The 22,659-nt window shown below is 41.6% G+C and overlaps 1 protein-coding gene across 12 annotated transcripts in view; it reads right to left on the bottom strand.

Moving 5' to 3' along the window:
* Positions 1-22,659, bottom strand: part of LOC18445684 (Met-10+ like family protein / kelch repeat-containing protein) — a 73,196-nt gene that overhangs the window by 7,054 nt on the left and 43,483 nt on the right. For 4 of the 12 annotated variants that reach the window (XR_002282911.2, XR_016049328.1, XR_002282912.2 and 1 more), the window contains exons 5-8: positions 20,933-22,165; positions 20,635-20,764; positions 14,022-14,151; positions 13,630-13,765 (exon numbers count right to left, since the gene is read on the bottom strand). Coding sequence is in view for 4 of the 12 variants with exons in the window: in XM_006855817.4 (XP_006855879.1) it covers positions 13,630-13,765; positions 13,916-14,151; positions 20,635-20,764; positions 20,933-22,165 (1,735 nt within the window). In the remaining 8 variants the exon portion in view is untranslated. Of the gene's footprint in view, positions 1-13,629; positions 13,766-13,915; positions 14,152-18,621; positions 18,795-20,634; positions 20,765-20,932; positions 22,166-22,659 lie in introns of all 12 variants that reach the window. The other 8 variants (XM_006855817.4, XM_020674463.2, XM_088858249.1 and 5 more) reach the window with 3 other exon arrangements.

The following is a 22,659-nucleotide window of genomic DNA, read 5'->3' as shown; positions in this document are numbered from 1 at the left end:
CCCTTACCCAATCTCTCTCCCCCCAAATCTCTTCTCTCTCTCTCTCTCACGACCAGCAGCTGCTTGCTTCTTTCTCTTTATCTTTCTCTCTCTCTCTCTCTCTCTATCTCTCCCAGCTCTCTACTTATTCTCCACTCTCTCCCCAAATCTCTTCTTTCTCTCACTCTCTCCCCGCTTGTCCTCTTCTCTCTTTCATGGGGAAGCAATCTGCTGCCCCCTTTTTCTCTCTCTCCTTCCCCCAAATCTCTTTTCTCTCTCACCCTTACACGCCTCTCTCCCCTCTCGTCCTCTTCTCTCTTTCAAGGGGCAGGCTGCTGTCCCCTCAAAAACTTTTCTTTCCCCCAAATCTCTTTTCTCTCTCTCCCTCTCTAAGACCCTCACGGGCCCGAAGGCCCAGCTCTTTCTCCCCTCTTCATTCTTCTCTCTTTTTCTCACCCTATCTACTCTCTCTCTCTATTCTAATATCGGGCCTGCAGGCCCAGCCACTCTTTCTCTCTCCCTCACCCGAAATTCTCCTTCTCTCCCTCTCGGTTGCCCCTTCTCTCCCATGAACCATTCTCTCTCTCATCTAATTTCTATCTTTCTCTCCCTCTCTCTTCTCGCCTCCCCATCTCTCTCGCTCGGGCAGCAGCCCTGCTGCGCCCCAATTACTCTCTCTCTCTCTCTCGCTCATTCTTCTTCTCTCTCCCTCGTGAAAACTCTCTTCTTTCTGCCGCCCGAACTCTCTTCTCCACTCTCTATCTCTCTCGCTCGGGCAGCAGCCCTGCTGCTGCTCCAATTACTCTCTCTCTCCCTCTCGTGAAAACTCTCTTTCTTTCTCTCGCCCGAAGTCTCTCTTCTCTACTCTCTATCTCTCTCCCTATCTTCTCTTCTCCACTCTCTATCTCTCTCCCTATCTTCTCTTCTCTACTCTCTCTCCTTTCTCCATTATCTCACTCGGGCAGCAGCTCTGCTGCTACCCCTCTTTCAATATCTCTTTTTTAAACTCTCTCTCTCTCTCTCTCTCTCACACACGCACTCTATCTCTTGTCTCTCTTTCCCCCTCTCTGTATCTCTTCTCTCTCCTTAACTCTCTCGAGGCCGCAGTTTAGGCTGCGGGCCTAGTTATTTCACCTCTCTTTTCTCTCTCCCTTTTTCCTCATTCCTTCCAGCTCCCTCTCTCTCCCTTAAACTCTCTCGGACCCAGTAGCCTAGGCAGCAGGCCCAGCTATGTCTCTTACCTCTCTCTCTCTTGTCTCTATCTCTCTCCCTCTCAGACCCTTTCGATCTCTCTTCCTCTCGCTCTCTTCCCCGTTTCACCCTTTATCCCTCATTCTTTCTCTTCTCTCTATATATCCTTCTTCCTCTCGAACCCTCTCGGTCCTCTCTCCCTTTCATCTCTCTCTACCCTATCGGGCCCGCAGCCTAGACTGCAGGCCCAGCTCTCTCCCACTCTTTTCTCCTTCCCTTTCTCCTGTTTCCCTCTATCTCTCTCTCTCATCGTCTAGCCTTCTTCCTTTTTTATCTCATTCTCTCTTTCACCCAGCCCTCTCTTTTCTAAACTCTCTTGCTCTCTGTCTATTCTCTCTCTCGAACCCTCTTTTCTCTCCCTTCCTCCCTTCTCATTCTTTCTCTCTCATCTCTTATTTTCTTGTCTTTCTTTTCTCACTTTTCTCATCCATCTTTTTCTTTATTCTTCACTCGTTTGTATCTCTTTATTCCGTTCTTATATTTTTTTGATTAAGAAGCTTTATCATTCTTTATTTAGCTTGAAACCCTCACAATTTTTCTTTATCCCTTTATCTTCATTTCTATCACATGTGGACATTTATTTTATTTTATTTTAGCATCTTTAAGGACCATGCTTACTTTTAAAGAATGCTTATTATCCATCACCATCTTGGTATATGGCCGTTCTTAGATTCCATATTCATTATCAATTTCATGCATATCACATAAGGGGGATATTCAGAAACGATTCGCGATAGGTTTAACCAACGGACTCTGTTCTCCTGAATCCTCTAGGGTATTTCGACCACAAGTCGAGTACCTTTCTTGGTTAACCGGTAATGCTTCCTAGGAGAGGTGACGCCGAAAGGCTGTCAATTTTTTGTCAGCCTCATCTTTTGCATTTCTAATTTATTTCATTTTTTGCATTTTCTTTAATTCATTTTCAAATTAACTTTATCCCATCGAGCCTAATTGAAGAGATACCTGAAAGCTAACCATACAAGAATTTAGAGCAAGGAAAGGAAAGGGGGTTGAACTCAGACCAAGTTGCGGAAGCTTTGGGGGCTTTCTCTAACGATCAAAGAGGGTAACCCTACCCAGACGCATCCCACAAACCCGACAACGAGGTAGACTCCTAGCACCTCAGTCGTCACACCAAAATTTCCTCATCGTTGGTATCTATCTGCATGCTTCACATGTGGTTGTTCTGAGGGAGGGTCTTCCTACCGAACCCGGGTCCCCAACCCGAGACCTCTTCGGACCCGCGGAAAACCCAGGTCCACCAATTGGCGACTCCACTGGGGACGCGCCACCTCATTGCTAGTTCAGCTTCTTCATTTACTGCTTTTAATTCCTATAATAACATGCTCTCAGGGTTTTCTTACCTTATGTTAAGGTTGGGGATTTCATGATCCCTACCCTTAACAGCTCTATTTCGGGTAACCAAGTTCCTCAACTTGATGCCCCTGTCTTTCTACTGCGAAGGGACTCTCCCCTTCTTGCCCGAGCTCAGACTCAATCAACTGCGAGTAAGGGATCTCAGGTCCCTTCCTCTTCTTCCAGCCGCAGTGGTACCAAAACCATTCCCTTGCATGATCACACTGCTATTGGTGGGTCTTCCACCAGTCTAAGGCTCGAGAGGAGCTCTAAAAACACACTCTTTCTTCTGCAAATGGCTTTACTACAGCCATTGCTCCTGTGGGTACTCGAAAGAGTATCCCCAATGCTTGCCACACATATGCCACCCATCCGGGTAGGGCATCCCACACACACCGAGCTGGTACTTCGGTCGCTAGCCCTTTGATGTTGAATGGTCACAAGACCATTCGACACATTCCAATGCACACGACTAATGGCTCATCCGTTAGTTCGTTAACTCGGGGCAAGCAGCCTGCTAACCCGAACTCCATTTCAGTTCTGGGTCTCCATAGATCCGAACGCACACTTGGGAATAACTCACGAGTTATGTCAGTTGCATCACATTCTTTTAATCCCTTGGCTCGGGGCAGTCCATATGCTGCACCCCAAAGGGCACACGACCCACGACTCAGTCACGGGTCCAATTCACGACCGATGCATGCAAGTTCGGGTGGTCATAAGACCATGCCAGTTAACAACACCGGCATTCTGAAAGCTAGGTCATTTACTGCACTCTGGGTTGGTCACCAGACCACCCCAAACACATCTCTGGCTAGCGCACACAAACACAGGTACAATGCTGCCCCTGGCCCTAAGGTAAAGTGCCAGCATGCATCTCTAACCACCTCTCAAAACCTGGTATTCCAAAACATTTCCCTCGAGTACCCTCTTATCAACTCCCATTCCACCCCACATGCGTGCTGGTTCCCTCGAGTACCCACTTCGCCCCAAGAGCAGCAAAACAGCCTTTCCCCTCTACTCCGACTAAAAACAACATTCTAAGAACAACACCGAGTTCCTTGCAGCTAGGTTACCGTACCCTGGCAAAGCTCATGTACTTTTCTCTGGTCTCCCTGAGAAAGGCAATCAAACAGGGTGTCACGCTGAGTTTCAGTTTTGGGAAGTTATATACTGGAGCCTTTGGGTTAAACAACAAAAAGGATGAAATTTCCACTCATAAGAAAGAAGAAAATGTCTTTGTCTTCTCATTCGGAGGACATATTAAAGAGGAACCCTTTTTATCCCTTACAAACTAAGGAAGGGAGAGGAGCAAGGCGTCTGGTCCAGTGTTCAATGGTAAACATCACTAAGGAAGACCCAGCTTTGTCAGATACACGGCCCCAAGGCCATCACGAGCCATTGTTACTTGGATCGTGGCCCCAAGGCCGTCAAGAGCCGCCAGTCGCCCAAGCTTTAAGACAAGTCTAGACCAAATGGGGGCAGTCCGAGCCTCTTTTAACTGGACTCCCAGATTGGGTCAACAAATGGGGCAAGGTCACGGATGATATGGAAATCCCAATCCGTAAAGAACACATCAACATTATGGTTGTAGGCCAGATCGGTGATGAGCCGAAGAACCCGATGGCTCATTTAGGTCCCATTCTCAACCAAATCTTGGATAGACTCAAAGATCTAGAGAATTTTCGACCACCAGTGGCATCCTCATATTCTGCGGCAGGTCTTCCCCCTATAGCACCGTTTGAAGAGGAGGTACATAGGACTCAACCACCTTTTCGTGTTCGAACTTCACCCCCTTACGTCATGCCGCTTTGCCTGCAATAACACATGAGGATATCCAAGGAATGCTCAATAAGGCTATTCAAGGGTTACAGGCTTCTAATCTACAGGAAACAACCCGCTACAAAAAGCCGTACCCAGTGTATATTGACCAGCTCCCCTTCCCCTGGACTTATAAGAAAGGAAGATTACCTCTCTTCAATGGTACAGGATCCCCTCAATAGCATGTGGCACATTTCGTGTCGGCATGTCAGGAATTGGCTGCGGACTGTAGGTTATTACTACCCCAGTTTGTTGAAACCTTATTTGGGCCGGCATTTAAATGGTACTCTTGGTTGCCACCCAATTCCGTATTTACCTGGGAGGAAATGGAACAACTCTTCTATAAAAGGTTCTATGATGAGATGATGAGCGGATGCGGAGGATTCAAAGAGAGAAGTTTGGTTTGAAAATGAATGGTTTGAAAAGAGAAAAAGGTGTTTGATCAAGTAGGTATATTTTGAGATCCCGACATCGGATCGTCATGAAAATGAATGAGATGCGATCAAGGGATGAGATCCCGACATCGGATTGTGCACAATTTAACGAAGAAAATGACAAGTTTTTTGGTCGCCGGAATCCTATTTTGCGGCGACTTTCCAAATTGGGAACAAGTTCAACTGACCATCAAATTTGACGATTCTTGTTACAAAATGACCATGATGCAATCCTATCCGAGTTGTGATGCAGAAATTTGCTGAAAACACGACGGATTGGTCTACACAAAAAATTGAAAGTTTCCATGTTTTTAAAGATGACCAGAATTTTTATTGTCCTCAAAAGGTGTGATTTGGGTGTCGAAATGGATATTACAACGACATCAATAATTTTAATGTCTTTTCTACGACGACGAATCGTCCGAACGGCTATCGAAAAGTCCCCGAATGATGTCCATGGCTTAGGCCTTTTTCGAAGGGGACCAATTAGTCATTTCTTACATTGGGGGGGGGGGGGGGGGGTATTTTGGTCATTTTTTACTAAAACGAAAATGTACTTTTAATTCAAAAAAATGGTATTTTTGGTAAATTTAGGCCACTTTTGAGCATCCACCCAGGTTTGGTGGATGCCTATAAATACATCTAAGCTCATTGTGTAATGACTCTTAGAGAATTTGAGAAAATTAGAATGAAACTTCAATCTTTTGGCTCGATTCTTGAAGAAGGAGAATTCTTTTGTTTAGAGAGAGAATACCCTTAGAGTTTCAAGCCTCTCACCTCACCTAGCTCACCAAAGGGTCCACATCAAGGCAAGCTAAGCCAACGACTCGAGCCTACCTAGGTGCACGGCTCACTTTCTCTCTCTTCCCTTCTTTCTATCCTTTCTCCTCTCTCTCCTCCCCTCATCGTTTTTCTCTCTCTAACCTTTTTGAGCCCACGATCTAGACCGTAGGTCCAATCTTTTCTCTTCTCTTCCTCTCGATCTCTCACTCATTTTTCTCTCTCCCTCATCTCTTCCCCTACTCTCGGTCTTTCTCTCTATATCTCTCTCTCCCTTTCTCTCGATCTTACTCTCTCTTCTCCTACTTTCTCTCTTTTTCTCTCCTCACCGAACCCTCTCTCCCTTTTATCTCCCCCCCTTTCTTGGTCTTTCTCTCCTTCCCTCATTTCTCTCTTCTCCCCCTCACCTCTATCTCCCTCTTCTCCCTCCCAAATTTTCTCTCCCTTGTATCGCTCTCTCCTTCTCCCTCTCTTACTCTATCTCCCCTCTCTCTCTTGACCCTCTCAGGCCCGCAGTCTAGGCTGTGGGCCCATCACTCTCTCCCATCTCTTACTTTATCTCTTCTCTCTCTTAATCCTCTCGGGTCGCCTGTCTACGCTGCGGGCCCAACACTCACTCTCCTCTCTCTCTTTACCCTCTAGACTGTGGGCCCATCACTCTCTTCCCCGTCTTACTCTATCTCCCCTCTCTCTCTCTTGACCCTCTCGGGCCCGCAGTCTAGGCTGCAGGCTCAGCACTCTCTCCTCTCACTCTCTCGGTCGTTGTTCTTGTCCTCTCTTCCTCTCTCTCTCTACCGTAAACTCCCTGACCCAATCTCTATGTCTCTCTTTCTCTCCCCCAAATCTCTTCTCTCTCTCATGAGCAGCAGCTCTGCTGCTGCCCCCTTCTTTCTCTCTCCTAACTCTCTACTTATTCTCCTCTCTTATCTTTCTTCTCTCTCTCCCCCCAATCTCTGCTTTCTCTCTCTCTCTCTCCCCTCTCGTCCTCTTCTCTCTTTCACGAGGCAGCACGTTGTTGCCCCCTCTTTCTCTTTCTCTCTCTTTCTCTCCCCAAAATCTCTTTTATCTCTCTATCTCTCCCCTCTCATCCTCTTCTCTCTTTGACGGTGCAGCAGACTGGTGGCCCCTTTCTCTCTTATTTTCTTTCCCCCAAATCTCTTTTCTGTCTCCCTCTCTCTTACATTCTCTCTCTCCTCCATCTCCTCTCCTTCTTTAAGACCCTCCCTTTTCTTCACACTCTCTCTCCCTCTCTAAGACCCTCATGGGCCTACAGCCTAGGCTGTGGGCCCAGCTCTTTTTTCCCTCTTCATTCTTCTCTCTTTTTCTCACCCTAACTCCTCTCTCTCTCTATTCTAATATCGGGCTTGCAACCTAGCTTGCAGGCCCAGCCACTCTTTCTCTCTCCCTCTCTTTCTCTTCCTATTTCTCTCTCTTCTTCACTTGAAGCTCCCTCTCTCTTCTCTCTCATCCAATATCTCTCTCGCTTGAGCAGCTGCCCTGCTACTGCCCCAATTACTCTCTCTCTCTCTAGCTCATTCTTCTCTCACCCTCTTGTGAAAACTCTCTTTCTTTCTCCCACCCGAACTCTCTCTTCTCCACTCTCTATCTCTCTCGCACACCCCAGCGAAGGGGGGATGTCTCTCTCTCGCTCATTCGTCTTCTCTCTCCCTCTCGTGAAAACTCTCTTTCTCCCACCCGAACTCTCTCTTCTCCACACTCTATCTCTCTCTCTCCTTTCTCCATTCCCTTGCTCGGGCAGCAGCACTGCTGCTGTCCCTCTTTCAATCTCTCTCTTCTAAACTCTCTCTCTCACGCACTCTATCTCTTGTCTCTCTTTCTCTCTCCTTAAAACTCTCTCGGGCCTGCAGTTTAGGCTGTGGGCCCACGTATTTCACCTCTCTTTTCCCTCTTCCTTTTTCCTCATTCCCTCCATCACTCTCTTTCCCCCTTAAACTCTCTTGGACCCACGGCCTAGGTTGTGGACCTAGCTTTGTCTCTCACCTCTCTCTCTCTCGTCTCTATCTCTCTCCCTTGGACCCTCTTCTCTTTCCAGTTTCTCCCTTTTTTCCTCATTCTTTCTCTTCGCCTATATATATCTTTCTTCCTCTCGGAACCCTCTCGGTTCCTCTCTCCCTTTCATCTCTCTCTACCCTATCGGGCTTGCAGCCTAGACTGCAGGCCCAACTCTCTCCCTCTCTGTTCTCCTTCCCTTTCTCCTCTTTCCCCTCTTTCCCTCTATATCTCTCATTCATCGTCTCACCTTCTCCCCTTTCTATCTCACTCTCTCTTTCACCCAGCCCTCTCTTTTCTAGAATCTCTCTCTCGCTCTCTTCTTCTATTCTCTCTCGAACCCTCTTTTCTCTCCCTTCCTCCCTTCTCACATTCTTTCTCTCTCATCTCTTATTTTCCTCTTTTTCTTTTCTTACTTTTCTCATCCATCTTTTTCTTCATTCTTCACTCATTTGTATCTCTTCATTTCTTTCTTATTCTTTTGTTTGATTAAGAAGTTTTCTCATTCTTTATTTTCTTTTGAAATAGTTCTCTAATCTAAAAAAAAACCTACTCCACTTCATTTAGCTTGAAACCTCGCACTATTTTTTTATCCTTTTATCTTCATTTCTATCACATGTTGACATTCGTTGTATTTGATTTTAGCATATTTAAGGATCATGCCTATTTTTAAAGAATACTTATTATCCATCACCATCTTGGTATATGCCCCTTCTTAGATTCCATATTCATTATCATTGTCATACATATCACATAAGGGGGCTCTTCGGAAACGATTCGCGATGGGTTTAACCCACGGACTTCGTCTCCTGAATCCTCCGGGGTACTTCGACCACAAGTCACGTACCTTTCTCGATTAACCGATAATGCCTCTTGGGAGAGGTGACGCCGGAAGGCTGTCCATTTTTTGTCTGCCGCATCTTTTGCATTTCTAATTTGTTTCATTTTCTATAATTCATTTTCAAATTAACTTTATCCCATCAAGCCTAAATGAAGAGACACATGAAAGCAAACCATAATGGAATTTAGAGCAAGTAGAGCTTGGAAAGAAAAGGGGGTTGTACTCAATCCAAGCTACAGAAGCTTAGGAGGCTTTCTCTAACGATTTAAGAGGGTAACCCTACCCAGATGCATCCCACGAATGCGACGATGAGGTAAACTCCTAGCACCCTAGTCGTCATACCAAAATTCTCTCATCATTGGTACCTATCCACACGCTTTGCTTGTGGTTGTTCTAAGGGAGAGTCTTCCTCCCAAACCTGGGTCCCCGACCCGAGACCTCTTCAGGCCGATGGAAAAACTAGGTCCACCAACTTGATTGACCTAGATTTTCTACGAGCCCAAAGAGGTCACGGGTCGGGGACCTGAGTTCGGCAGAAACCCTCTCTCAAACACCCATATGCGAAACATATAGATAAGTACCAACAATGAGAGAATTTTAGTACGACGATTAGGATGTTAAGAGCCTCCCTCGTCGTCGAGTTCGTGGGACACGTTCGGGTAGGTTACCCTCTTAGATCATTTAGAAAGCCCTCCTACTGTCCTTACAATGCGGTTTGAATTTTGCTTCCTCGCTTTGCTGCATGGCACTATAATCACACTTATCTATGGCTTTTAGAGGCGTCCGTTGGCTTGTCTCCAATTAATTATGAAAGGTTTGAGAGGTGGGAATTTATGTTTATGGGTTAAGAGATTCAAAGAGAGAGAGAAGAGAAATATGGTGGCAAAAAAGGGAAGCAAATAACTAAAAAGATGGAAAACGATTAAAAAAAAGGTTGATGAAAAAATGGGCAGTCTTACAACGTCACCTCTCCCAAGAGGTATTAAGGGATGATAAAGAAAAGGTACTCGACTTGTGATCGAGGTAACCCAGAGGATTCAAGAGAACGGAGTTCGTGGATTAAACCCATCGTGAATTGTTTCTGAAGCGCCCCCTTATGCATAATGCATGATGACAATGAAATGAGAAGCTTATGTATGTACGAACAATGATGGTTGATAAGAAATCCTTGAAAGTAAATAAGAATCTTAAAGAGGCTAAAATCAAATGAAATAGATGCAAATGTGTGGTAAAGAATGATATTTCAAATGATGCAAGAATTTTAGAAAGAGAGTAGAAGAATTTTAAGAAGTATAACAAAGATTTTAAAGAAAGGATAATAATTTAGAAAAGAGATAGAATTTTGTATTTTTAAGAAATAAAATGGGGGTTTTATGTTAGAGATTCCTAAAAGAGATAGAGGGTGAGTGGATTTTCCCAATGAAAAAAAATAAGAGTGATTAAAGAGAGATAGGGGAATGAAGAATAAAGAAGAGGAGAGAGATAAAAGAGAGAGAGAGAGATTTGAGTAGAGAGATAGAGAGAGTAAGAGAGAAATGTGGCGTGAGGGAGAGATTTATGTGTGAGAGAGAGAGGGGATGAGATTTGGAGAGAGAAAGAGATTTATGGAAGGGAAACAGAGGGCGAAGTGCGTGGGGGAGAGAGAGAGAAGTATGTGGGGGAGAAAAAGAGAAATACATGGGGAGAGAGGTGCATGGGGACAGCGTGAGGGAGAGAAAAGTGCGGATTTGGAGAGAGAGATAAAGAAATAGAAAGAGAGAGAAGAGATATTGAGAGAGGGAGAATAGGAGAGTGATGAGGGAGAGAGAGTTAGGGATAGCGAGAGAGAAGATAAGAGGAAAAGAAAGAGGGCCTGTGAAGGAGAGAGAGAATGAGAGAAAGATGATAGAGAGAGAAAAGAAGGTGAAGGTTGGGAGAGAGAGAGAGAAGATAAGAGAGAAAGACAGGGGCAGCAGTCCTGCTGCTGCTCATGGAGGAGAGAGAAAGTGCGAGAAAAAGATAATAGAGAGAGAGGAGGGATTGAGAGGGGAGAGAGAGACATAAGAGGCGAGGGGGAGAGAGAGAGAGAAGGGGAGAGGGCCTGTAGAGGAGAGATATTCTGGGGGTGAGAGAGTGAAAGAGATAGGGGGAAAGGCGAGAGAGAATGGAAGAACGAGGAGAGAGACCGAGAAGAGAGGGAGAGAGAGCTCGATTTGAGAGAGAAATCAAGGAGAGACGGAGAGAGAGACTGGGAGGGAGAAGAGAGAGAGAAAGATAAGAGTACTAAGAGGGAGAGAGTGTTGGGCTTGCAGCTTAGACTGTGGGCTTGAAAGGGTTAAGAGAGAGAGTAAGAGGGGAGGGAGTGTTGGGCCCACAGTTTAGACTGCAGGCCCGAGAGGGTTAAGAGAGGAGAGAGAAGAGATAGAGTAAGAGAGGGTAGGGAGTGTTGGGCTCGCAGCCTAGACTGTGGGCCCTAGAGGGTTAAGAGAGAGAGAAGTAAGAGGGGAGAGAGTGTTGGGCTTGAGAGGATTAAGACAAAGAAGAGATAGAGTAAGAGAGGAGAGGGAGTGTTAGGCCCGCAGCCTAGACTGCGGGCCCGAGAGGGTTAAGAGAGAGAGAAGAGATAGAGTAAGAGAGGGGATTGAGTGTTGGGCCTGCAGCTAGAGAAGAGATAAGAGTAAGAGAAGGGAGATAGTGTTGGGCTGCATCCTAGACTGTCGGCCCGAGAAGGCTAGAGAGAGAAAGACGATGAAGGGGAGAGAGAGAGAGGAGAAAGGAGAGAGACAAGGGAAGAGAAAGAAAGAGAACTATGTACCTGGTCGCGAATCCGGGTTCGAATGCTTGGCTTGGAAGTTATGTGTTCGAAACATTCGAAATCAGAAGTTCTAAGAGTTGGAAGCTCAAAGTCCCAGGGATATTCTCTCCAGCTAAAATATTCTCTCTTTAAGAAGGAAGCTAAAAGATTAAAATTTCATTTTCTCAATTTTTCCAAGAATCATTACACAATAAGCTTACATATATTTATAGGCATCCACCAAAACATAGGTGGATGCTCAAAAGTAGCCTAATTTTACCAAAAATACATTTTTCTTGAATTAAAAATGCATTTTCGTTTTTGTAAAAAATAAAGAAAATACCCCCCATTCAATGTAGGAAATGACCAATTGGTTCCCTTCGAACGAGGCTTAAGCCATGGACAACATTCGAGGTCAATTTAGGGGCTTTTCGGTGGCCGTTTGGATGATCCATCATCATAGAAATGATATTCAATTTATGACGATCGTTTCGATATCCATTTCGACACCCAAATCACACTTTTTGATGGCAATAAAAGTTCCGACCATCTTTAAGAACATGGAAACTTTTAACTCTTCGTGTAGGCCAATCTGTCATGTTTTTGACAAATTTCTTCATGACAACTCTGATAGGATCACATCACAGTCATTTTCTGACAAAAATCATCAAATTTGATGGTCATTTGAACTTGTTTCCAATTTGGAAAGTCGCTGGAAAATGGGATTCCGACGACCGGAAAACTTGTCATTTTCATCTTTAAATTGCACACAATTTGATCCTTCGTCTTGCTCAAATTTTACTTTATATTGTTTGTCTTCATCCCACGATCGCAATGCATTCATTTTCATGACAATCCAATGTCGAGAACTCAAAATATGCCCACTTGATCAAAAGACCTTTTTCACTTTTCAAATCGTTCATTTTCGAGCCAGATTTCTCTATTCGAATTCTCCCCATCCGCTCATCATCTCGGGGCAAATTTTATATCAAAATGTGTGCGTCGACGAGACGAACCTTGCCTTAAAATTTGAGCTCGATCGGGTTCGGGATGAAGGAGATATGGCCATTTAAAATTCAATCCCAAGCCCAAATGTAGCAGTTTCCATAAATGAAAGCTGCTTCCCTGCAACCTCATCAGAATAGTATAAAACCTATCCATTTTGGGTAGGTTGGACATATGGGGGTCTAGAAGTGCCTATGGGCTGAAAATTGGTATACAAGGCTTTTCAGACCTTTTAAATCCAATGGTGGTGGTCTGGTGTTCATCTGAGGTGTAAAAATTAGGGCTCTAGTTATGAGGTCTTTTTCAGGGCGATAGAAGCTGAAGTTTTGGATAAGATTTCGTCCTAATCGATCTTAAACTCGCCGGATTGGGCTGAAATTTGGCGAGGATGCTTAAAGCACCCCAAGCCACCATCCTACAAGTTTTGGGGTCATTCTGCCACTTTTCCAAAAATGGTTTTATTTGATCAGTGCTTCCGTAGTTCGTAGGCATTTTGAGTAACGGTGGGACCAAGTTGCGACTGGCTCCTTTATTCGTGCCGGGGTCTAAGTCATTTAAAAATACCCTATAACAACGACAAGGGCAATCCACTTTGATACAAAGATATGCAAGCTCACATGTATCTTTGATATCAAATTGGCATTGCAGGTGACATCTGTATACTTTGTCACCTCAGAAAACAAAACCATCTACATAGACAACAGACATGTATCTTTGATATCAAATTGGCATTACAGGTGACATCAATATAATCTGCCACCTCAGAAAACAAAACCTTCTATATAGACAACACGGACATTGCTTCCTATTTAGAGAATCGACACTACTCCAAGTGAAGCCCACATAGACAACAAGGAGAGTGGTTCCCCATTCAGAGAATGAACACTAATCCAGATGAGGCCCAGACACAATAGATTGGTATTAAATTTATCAAACCATGCATGCGGGAGACATCAGTTTGGGTGAGGGAGGTCAAAGGTTTGAACCCTTGAAGTTTGTCCCAGAAAACCAAACACTTTGACTCACCCTTTTTGTCCAATGCATGCAGGTATTGCATCATCCTATACAGAGCTTTCCACACTACAAGCAAGTCCAAGAGGTGTAAAGGTGGAAGATGTTGGTCCATGAAAAATTTAGCCATGTTAGAAATGAATATAGTAACAAATACAAACACCATCTAAACAACTTACATATGACCCACACACTAAATTGAATGGAAAAAAGTATAAGCAGTAAGACTAATGCATTGCAGTTATATAGTCTACAATATTAGCCAAATAAACTTTATGAAACAAATTAAGCATTTAAATGCAATGTAAATGCATTTAAATGCTCATAAGCACAATACATAAGCTATATAGCCTAACTGAGATACATACTCTGGGTGCTGTGATCTGATTATCTCCTTCAAGAATGATACACCTATCGGCTACATGATTGGCTCGGACATTGTGACGTAGAGCCTCCAACGCATGAGGGTTCCACTCACAAGCATAAACCAGTTTTGCTCCGGCCCTGAATTCACACTTACATAAGCGATATAATGCAGGGACCTAGTGAAGCATCTGTTTCCTCTAAAGCTAGATTTTATCTAAATTAAGCACTTAGTTTGTACTGAGATAAGAACAATTAAAACTCAGAAGAAATAGCAATCATTGTCCGTACTTAACAAGGAAAGGAAGCACAAAGTAGCCAATTCCAGCATACAAGTCGACAATTACTTCGTTCCTACAGTCAAGATGGGCCATCCGAAGCTTCTCAGAGACGTTACCCGAAGAAAACATGCACTTTGTCACATCAAAAGTATAGATTATGCCATTTTCTTGATGCTCAACCCAGCCATTATCTCCCATAAGGAGCTCTACAGTACTATCCCTTGTCCCAGTGGGAGAAATTCGACCCTAGAAACAGTTAGTAAATACAAAAGGTTAACTCCCTAAACAATAAAGTTAGATCAGTGCACATATTATGTTACAAACTTTTTAGTTAAAATAGTACATGACATTTAAATGACAAAGCAATTAAGTATTCATATAATAATAATCAAAGAACATATGGATGCAAAGAACTCACTGTAATGGAACAAAATGACACAAAAGGTACGCCATTGACTATTGTGAAGCAACAAAACAAACACACAAGAGCGACAAAGAGCTTTCCAAATAATTCAAGCATGAATATGTATCTAAAGTTGTACAAACTGTAGTACAATACCAAAAATGAGAGAAAGGGATTAACAGGATCTAAGAATATGAGGCACTAACTGAAATTTCTTATTATACCCAATATGGGCCAATAACAAAAATTTCTCAGATATTTTCTGAAAAGTGGACTATGTGACCGGGTAACTTAATACCGATTAAATTTTTTTATCTTTCCTTATGTATTGCCACCTGAATCACTCACAAGTGTCCAAATACAATATATGAACCAAATAAAAAACACAAGAATGCCAAAGACTCTCACTTGCTTGCCATTAAAACAAAATTACATTCATAACATAGATTTGAAAATTACATAAAAGATGAAATCAAATCAAGAGAGCATAAAATAGAAAATTACTGCATACCTTGCCTCAGGTTACTCCCAAAGACTTCGTACACCCCATACCAAGTCTCCTCAACCAATGGCGCATGGGATCTAGGTTAAAGAACTTGTCTCACAACCTAGGAAGCCTAGACAAAAACATGCAAAGAGCATGACATGGGATTAACTAGACCAAGACTCAACACTTGGGTTTGTTACCCCTTAGGGTTTCTTTTCTTTTCTAAACCCTAATCTTTGGATAGAGAAAGATTAGAGAGGGGCGTGGCACCCCTTAGGCTCGAGAGAGAGAGAAAGAGAGAGAGAGAGATTAAGATATGAGGCGTAGAGAATAAGCCCCCCATAGCTAATTTATATGAAATAAAGGCAAGGGTTTCTAGGGTTAGGGTTTTGCCATCCTTATGAGACTTAATCTTGCCATTTGATCTTGGAGACCTGTGGGGTGAAGAGATCTCATCAATTCATTCATTAGATCAGCCATTATGATTAAAAGAATGAGGTGGAACCATTATCCCTTAGTTTCTATAACTCTATTCCCATCAAATATTATGTAGAGAAAATACTAAATCAATTTCAATTAATTCTTACACTTTCCCTTTTTGAAATCAATAAAAATCTCTACACCATACTTTTCCAAAATTCTCAAGTTAATTGCATGCCTTATAACACAAGGCACAAAATAGGAAAGAGAAGAAATTAGGAGGTGGGGTGCACCACCTTAAGGGTGGCCATGTGGGCCCCATGCTCCACTAAGTGTTGGGCCCAATAAATTCTAATGGGTCCCCAATATATTAAAAATAATTTCAGATAATAAAATAATTTTATTAAAAATAATTTCAGATAACAAAATAATTTTATACTGTCATCAAATATTTTATTTTTCTCTGATTAAAATAAATCTAGAAAATTGATTTTTTCTTATTAAAAAACCATTTTTCAATAAAATAAAATATCTAGTGAGGTCTAAAAATTCATTTTAATTATATGAAAAATAATTAAAACATACGTAAACATATCTAAGAAGATTTTATAGGAATTGGATACATAAAGTTAGGATTATAATAAATATGTTGAGGATTCCATCCTTTCTAGAGACCGCATTTCACTGCACCTTCTCAAACTTGACCCAATAGTTCCCATGACCCACAACCCTTCACAGGGGTTCATGATTGGACTATCAAAGTCGGCCAATATATGAAGCAGACATGATCCTAGTCCATGGATTACAGGTGCCTCCCTGAGGACAAGTCCAGGCTCCATTTCAGCACTATGCTTCATGGGTCCTTCCAACGTAGTCCAGTGTTACAGGGACTTCGACACATGTATACGTCACACGCCCTTATCCAAAGGGTCGCTTCTCAAATGGTTATCTAGTGCACATGCCATGTGATAGTGATGATGAGGTTTTAGGCTCTTGTCCTCTCCGGCCAACTATCACACACAAGGTTCATCTAGTCCGCCGGCATATTTGTACTGGGCACAACTCCTACCGTATCGATTGTGCTCAGACAATGCCCAAGACTACTTGTTTTAGACGTCACCTTGAGCCATAAGCTGTCAAAACTCAGGTGAGTCTCAACATTGGCACTGCCTCATAGTCCAAAGTGGGCCACACTCCCACTGGAGCCAATATTTCACTATATAATTTTAGTACACGCTCTCATAAGGCCTTTAAATGGCCACATAACCCCTACACTTTCTTTTTTCTTATGGAAGAGACAAAGAAGAGAACCTATAAAAATGAGAGCTTACACTATTGACAACCGTATAATAGGATCCAATGATGACAAACCCAAAACCAGAAGTCATCACAAATATGCAGAAATTGTTCTCATGGTAGAGACAGAAAGAAGAAACATGCAACCTTTCAATATCTGAGGATGAGGAGAACCCCAGAAAAAATGCTCAATGAAATTCTCACAATTGAAAATACTCAACAAAAACATACAATGAACACTTGGTCTTGCATATACAGCCTGCACGTCAAAAAGGAATGAGGAAGACATTAATGCTTAGTAAATAATAGGCTTAATCTTGTACAATAAGTGTTCGACGCCAACATAGACATCAAAATCTAGTACATATCTAAAGTGGACACACATTCGTAAAACTACTTTTTTAAATACATGTAAATTATATAAAATAACATAAAATTATAATGAGAACTTATGGAAACTAAAAAAAATTAGAAAATCGAATTATATGATGTCTTGCAATGTAATGCTAAACTATAGACCCTTCACTTTTATTTTTTATTGAATTTTCCAAAAACAAGCATATTTAAAATTGCACCCATTTCAAATTCCAACCAAAGTACTTTTTGTTACAAAAAAGCGAACGGGACATGAGATGTTTTGTGTGCATAGACTTCTAACATGCAAAACGATACATCGTGTTTGAGTCCACATGCAGCTGAGACATACAAATAGAGGGTCACCCCAACATCTAGGCATGTCGCCATGTGTGTAAGTGTCGCTAAATGTCGACACAAGAAACCAAGTACAACTATGGGAACTCATATAACATTGACAAGAAGGCCAGAAAATAACAGCTCAAGAAATATTCCCCATAAAATTGTTTGATAAAGAAAATGCTCTCATTTCACACGAGATCCAATTTCACCATTATAACAAATACAGTTTAAGTGAGCCAGCTGGGACCCACCAATTTCTCCATATTTTGGATGATTCAAGACCCAAAAGTAAGCAAATTCATCCTCTTGACCCCATGATCCAGTCTTGAAAGAAGAAATGTATTCCCAACACTAAAATACTCCATCTTGAATGCCAACTCAACATGAGATCTAGACTGTACAGTTCAATGGTACCTATTTCAGTAAAATTTGCATTACTTTAGCAGCCTCAAATCCATTTTTTGAGGACGGACATGGACTTGCAGGGGCTTAGATCAATTGTTGAGTTTCCAACCATCAAAACTATGGACTTTGCGAGGATGCCTCATGGTGTTTACATGAGGTGGGGGCCAAACATGAGCACGAGCTCGTGTTCGCACACATGCACACACACACATCTGTGTGAGTGTGCATGTGTGTATGAGCTGTGCATCTGTGCATGCATGTAGATTATATGAGCCACTCGACCTTAACTACAACATCGGCCTAACAGTCCAGATTGAAGGAGAAAGAAACGAATGGCCAGATTTGCATGCTATAAAATTAATTTTCTCAAGAAAGTAGGGGCCTGATGGACCCCAAATTCTGTGCATATGGGGTATAAAGGGTCTATTCTTCACGGCCATCCAGATCACAAGGAATCCTTCAATCTAGGCCATCCGGCACATATTGTCTTATAGGGCAGCAGTTCATAGGATCTTCCCATATTTATAGAATGTGTTGTGAGCAGGCCAGCCTCTTTAACTGTATAGGATGGATGGTTTAGATTCAATTTGAGCACACCACCCAATGACCAATGTGTCTGGGCACTTATTTATTTTTTAAAAAAATCTATAAATCCTTTTGAGATGAAATTTGAGGGAGAGATGCACTGAACCTACGCTTACCAGAAATCAATGGGAATGTGAAAGATTGATTGTTTGAAAATTTTCAGGAGAAGCAAATTCCTATCTGATGTCCAAGGGAGTCTCCCAATGGAACTCCTACTTCAGAGAAGACATTGTGATGTCAAAACAGGAATGGTCCAGTGGAGTTTTGGGAACTATTTATAGCATATGGGAGAAGCACTTTGCGACTGCTGCCATCAACGAGGTTGGTCATATCGATACTTCAGAGGAAGCATTCCACATAAATATCATAATTTAAAACCCTTAATAGTAGTTTTCTTGGCTTTTGCTTCAGAAATTGAACTTACCCTACTTTTAAGTTCTCTCCCCCCTTGACAAATTCTGGGCTATTGTGATTCTTTTTCTCCATGCCACTTCTATATTTGGCCTCAGGCCTTGCAGCACTGCCCACTCTTTTCTTTCAGGAAATTGTTATGCCTATACAGGCATCAATGACTAAGAAACTCAATTGAGTAATATTCTGCAAGCAACAAGCCCATAGTGATCAGATGCCAAATGTCAATACTGTAACTGTTTGTGTAAGGACCAAAACATCAAGTTTGGGCCATTTGTTTGGCCACAGAGTTCTCAAATTAACACTATTTATCTCTAAGATCAATCTAAAAAAGGAATTGAGTTGAAGAACTTCAAAATATCCTCCATCTCAATTTGTGCTCCAAGGACGACTCTAGAGAGTTCGTTTCATGGACAAGGATATCTAGGGGCTTTAGAATTCAAAATCAATTTTGTCGTTGAATTATTACATTTTTTTTAAAAAAAAAAAAAAAAAGGATTAATGGTTTAAAGTTTAAGGTCAAACAAATCCCCCTATGTAGGTGTTTCGGTCCTGGTCCTAGCTAAATATTGGCCCAAGGAATAAAGAATCATTCCCCACCACAATAGTAGATAATACTTGAAAACTTTTGTAATTAATATTTATACTTGAAAATGAGACTGTGTCTCTGTGATGCTCTACATTGTAATCCATATGAATCGAATCAAACCCTATACACTTGGCCAATTCTGTTTAAGAAGTAGTCAGCAAGTTCTAGCACTAGTAGAAAGCAAGTTATGTAACAACCCCTAAATTTATTTTACAATATGCTACTCAGTCGATGTGATGTCCACTTTGTAATAATTCCAATAAAATCCGATTGAGATTCTCAAAAGGGGGAAGCGAGATTCCATGCGGATCAAAAAACGTTTCGTGCACTTATGAACCATGATATTGGATGCCAAGGAATCTTAATTCCAAAAAATTCAAATAGAGATTCAATAAACGCGGAATCAAAATTCCTAACTTTATGGAAATGGGTTCCATGAAGATTCCTTGAAAAAACCACCTAAACGGAATTCCAAAGCGGAATCACCACTTGGGGTGATAGATTCCAATGACTATAATTTGGCCTCAACGCTGATCCCTGATGTATGCCAATGTCACCCAAAATCTACTTGTCTCTCCACTAGTTAACACTCCCGCGTACATATCTCTCACTATGTCAATACATCATCTCTCTCTCTCTCTCTCTCTCTCTCTATATATATATATATATATATATATATATATATATGTGCTAGTTTCTATGTTTATTTGACCATAAAGTTTGATATACACTCTTTTGAACCTGTAAAAGTTTTGTATCAAATCGTTTAAGAACCCAAAATAATTTTTTTAAAAATTTTAAATTGATCACCTCGCGATGATGAGAACATTTATAAAATTTGAGGTCAAATAAATCCATCTAAACCTCAATAGCCATTTGTCCTTTCCTAAAATGGACAACCAACAGCCACTGATTTTTCTATTCCCTCAAAAAGGAACATTCTCTGGGTCATTTTCCCGGATTCTCCATGATGCGTTTATTAGGATGAAGATAGTCATCTACAAATTTTTGGGTAAAAAAATTCCCTGTTGATAGGTTTTTTAGAAGGTTTTGGCTTTAGAAATCACTCCAAGCCTCTACAAACCTTACTTTATTTGGGGAGGTAAAATTGTTTACAGCTTTCATTACATTGTTATAATGCAGTTTTCAGTTAAACCCATTGAGGGACGAGACCTGATTCTATTACACCTATCATCCAATTAACGTGAAGAATAGCAATTGCATTGGTGAAACTATATAAAAAAATTGAACAAATAATAAATAAACTATCATATAGAACAAAGTTTTGTCTACTTGACAGAGTCAAGGAACTGATATGTTACACAAAAAAGCACGTCACATTCATTTCCTGGAGAAAAATATTTACAGAGCATTGAAATATAAGAAATGGTGCTACTTGAGAACTGAAGAAAAGCAATATTCTGCTGATAATATAACCTGACGAGCAAGACGATTTGCTTCAAGTGATTTCATAACAATTGGCCAAAGCTCCTCCCCGATAGAATCCCAAACCTTATCCTTAAAAGAATCCATGGGAAGTATTAACAAATCCCCGAATCTCTCCCACCTGAGATATTAAAACCTTCAACATAAACCTTTTAAAATTATATAAAATATTGGGAATTATTTTCTGGAGTAGTCATGACTACAGGGAGAATGTTGACTTCGAGACTTTGAGTGATATAATAACGAAATACAGCAAGTTTAAAGCTCATCACAGAACTGAAACACTAACCTGCTGGGCAACTGATCCAGCAGCTCTGGAGAAAGGCCTTTCTGCTTTATCAATGAACAAACTTCTTCTCTCAATACATGGTGAGGAGCTTTGGGTGCCTTTCGAGCACGAGGACTGGCATCAATAGTTAGGGAGCCACCACCAGATAACAGAAGATTGACTAATATTGATAAAGAATCAACCGATTGAAAATTTTCCTTTCCTGAATTCAGTTTTTTTGGATAAATGCCATTCCAGTTATCAAATCCTTCAGCAGAAGCCATTAATTTCTCTCGAAGAAAGGGGTAGCAGTTTTTCGTTATTGGTAAATAAATTTGTGTTCCATCCTTGCTTGAATACACCCTTCTCCCAAGATCCAACCACCCTAAATTTTTTAATATATCCTTTCCAAATTTAGCATGTGCTCTTTCAATCTGCAGAACCCAGTGTTTCATACACTTGTTATCACTATTGCTCCCAGCCATTATGTCTGTGTGGTCACTGAATTTAGCATCATAAGATACAGGACTCAATTTGGTAGCCTTACACATTGAATCATTCTCATGTGATGCCAGCGGATCATCTCCATGACAAATGGAAATACCGGTATTACTGTCGTGCCCTTTCTCATCAATTTTTGCATTGGATTTGTCTCCTATATCACAAGAACCACAAGGTAACAAACCTATCTTGTACAAATTTATCTTCAATGGAGCATTAAACTTTGTTCCGAATGCATAACAAGATGCACCGCCACCAATAATGACAAGATCATCTTCAACAACACAAGCTGCACTACGAATCAGAAGAGATTCATTGATAGATTGTAGCTTAACATGCTTCCAAACTAGATCATTCAGATCGAGTAACGCTAACTTCTGGTATTGGTATCCGAGAGGGCATCCCCCCAATATGCCAACATACCTTTTATAGACAAACATGCAATGTGAAAGTCTTGGGGATGGATTTGTTCCCAATGTCAGCTCTTTCTTCCACAGAGAAGTGGCAACATCAAAACTGTATAGGTCCCCTAAGGGTCTCTCACCATCATAACCCCCAAACATATATAACTTGCGACTGACAGCCACCATCGAATGTGAATGGCGGGCACAAGGCAATTCCCCTTTGATACACACCTCATTCCATTGCAACAATTCTGTGTCTAAAACAAACATGCTGCTGTATATCCTTCCACAGTCAAGACCACCAAAAACATATATTTTTGAACCCACAACTGCAGCCGCATGCCGATGCCTGCATCATGCATAATCATTTTATTAGAGGCCCAAAAGAGACAATATGGACAAGTCACTAGATGCCAAAAAATATGTATAGAGACTCTAGGATGGAGAAAAGTGTTACGCATGACCAAACAGTCAGTATGTGTGTGTGTTTATGTCGTTGGGGATAAACGCAAAAATGTCAGTTTTCGAGGGTCACAAGCAAAACTACAGAGCACTACCACCATCAAGAACAAACAAAAGAGCCAACCTATTCACCTTTAAATGATATAAAACAAACACAAATTGTCGACATCTCTACCTTGTTAAGCTCCTATATTCTTGCCTAAATCATTTGATGAGACCTTCCATGTTTATGTGCTCAAATAAAGTGGCATACTGTCCCTCCTTTCATTCAATAGCTTTTAGAGCTTTTCTCTAATTACTAACATTTCTAAATAGCCTAAACTTTCGATGTTTCTCCAAATTTACCCTCTTTCTTTGGGTTCGTTTATACTTTTTGAATAT

This window comes from Amborella trichopoda, chromosome 2 (assembly GCF_054954075.1).
Source record: "Amborella trichopoda isolate Santa Cruz 75 chromosome 2, AtrichopodaSantaCruz75HAP2 v2.0, whole genome shotgun sequence".
Classification (NCBI taxonomy): Eukaryota; Viridiplantae; Streptophyta; class Magnoliopsida; order Amborellales; family Amborellaceae; genus Amborella; species Amborella trichopoda.
The sequence above is the reverse complement of the archived record's forward strand: the minus strand, read 5'-3'. Positions and strand labels throughout refer to the sequence as shown.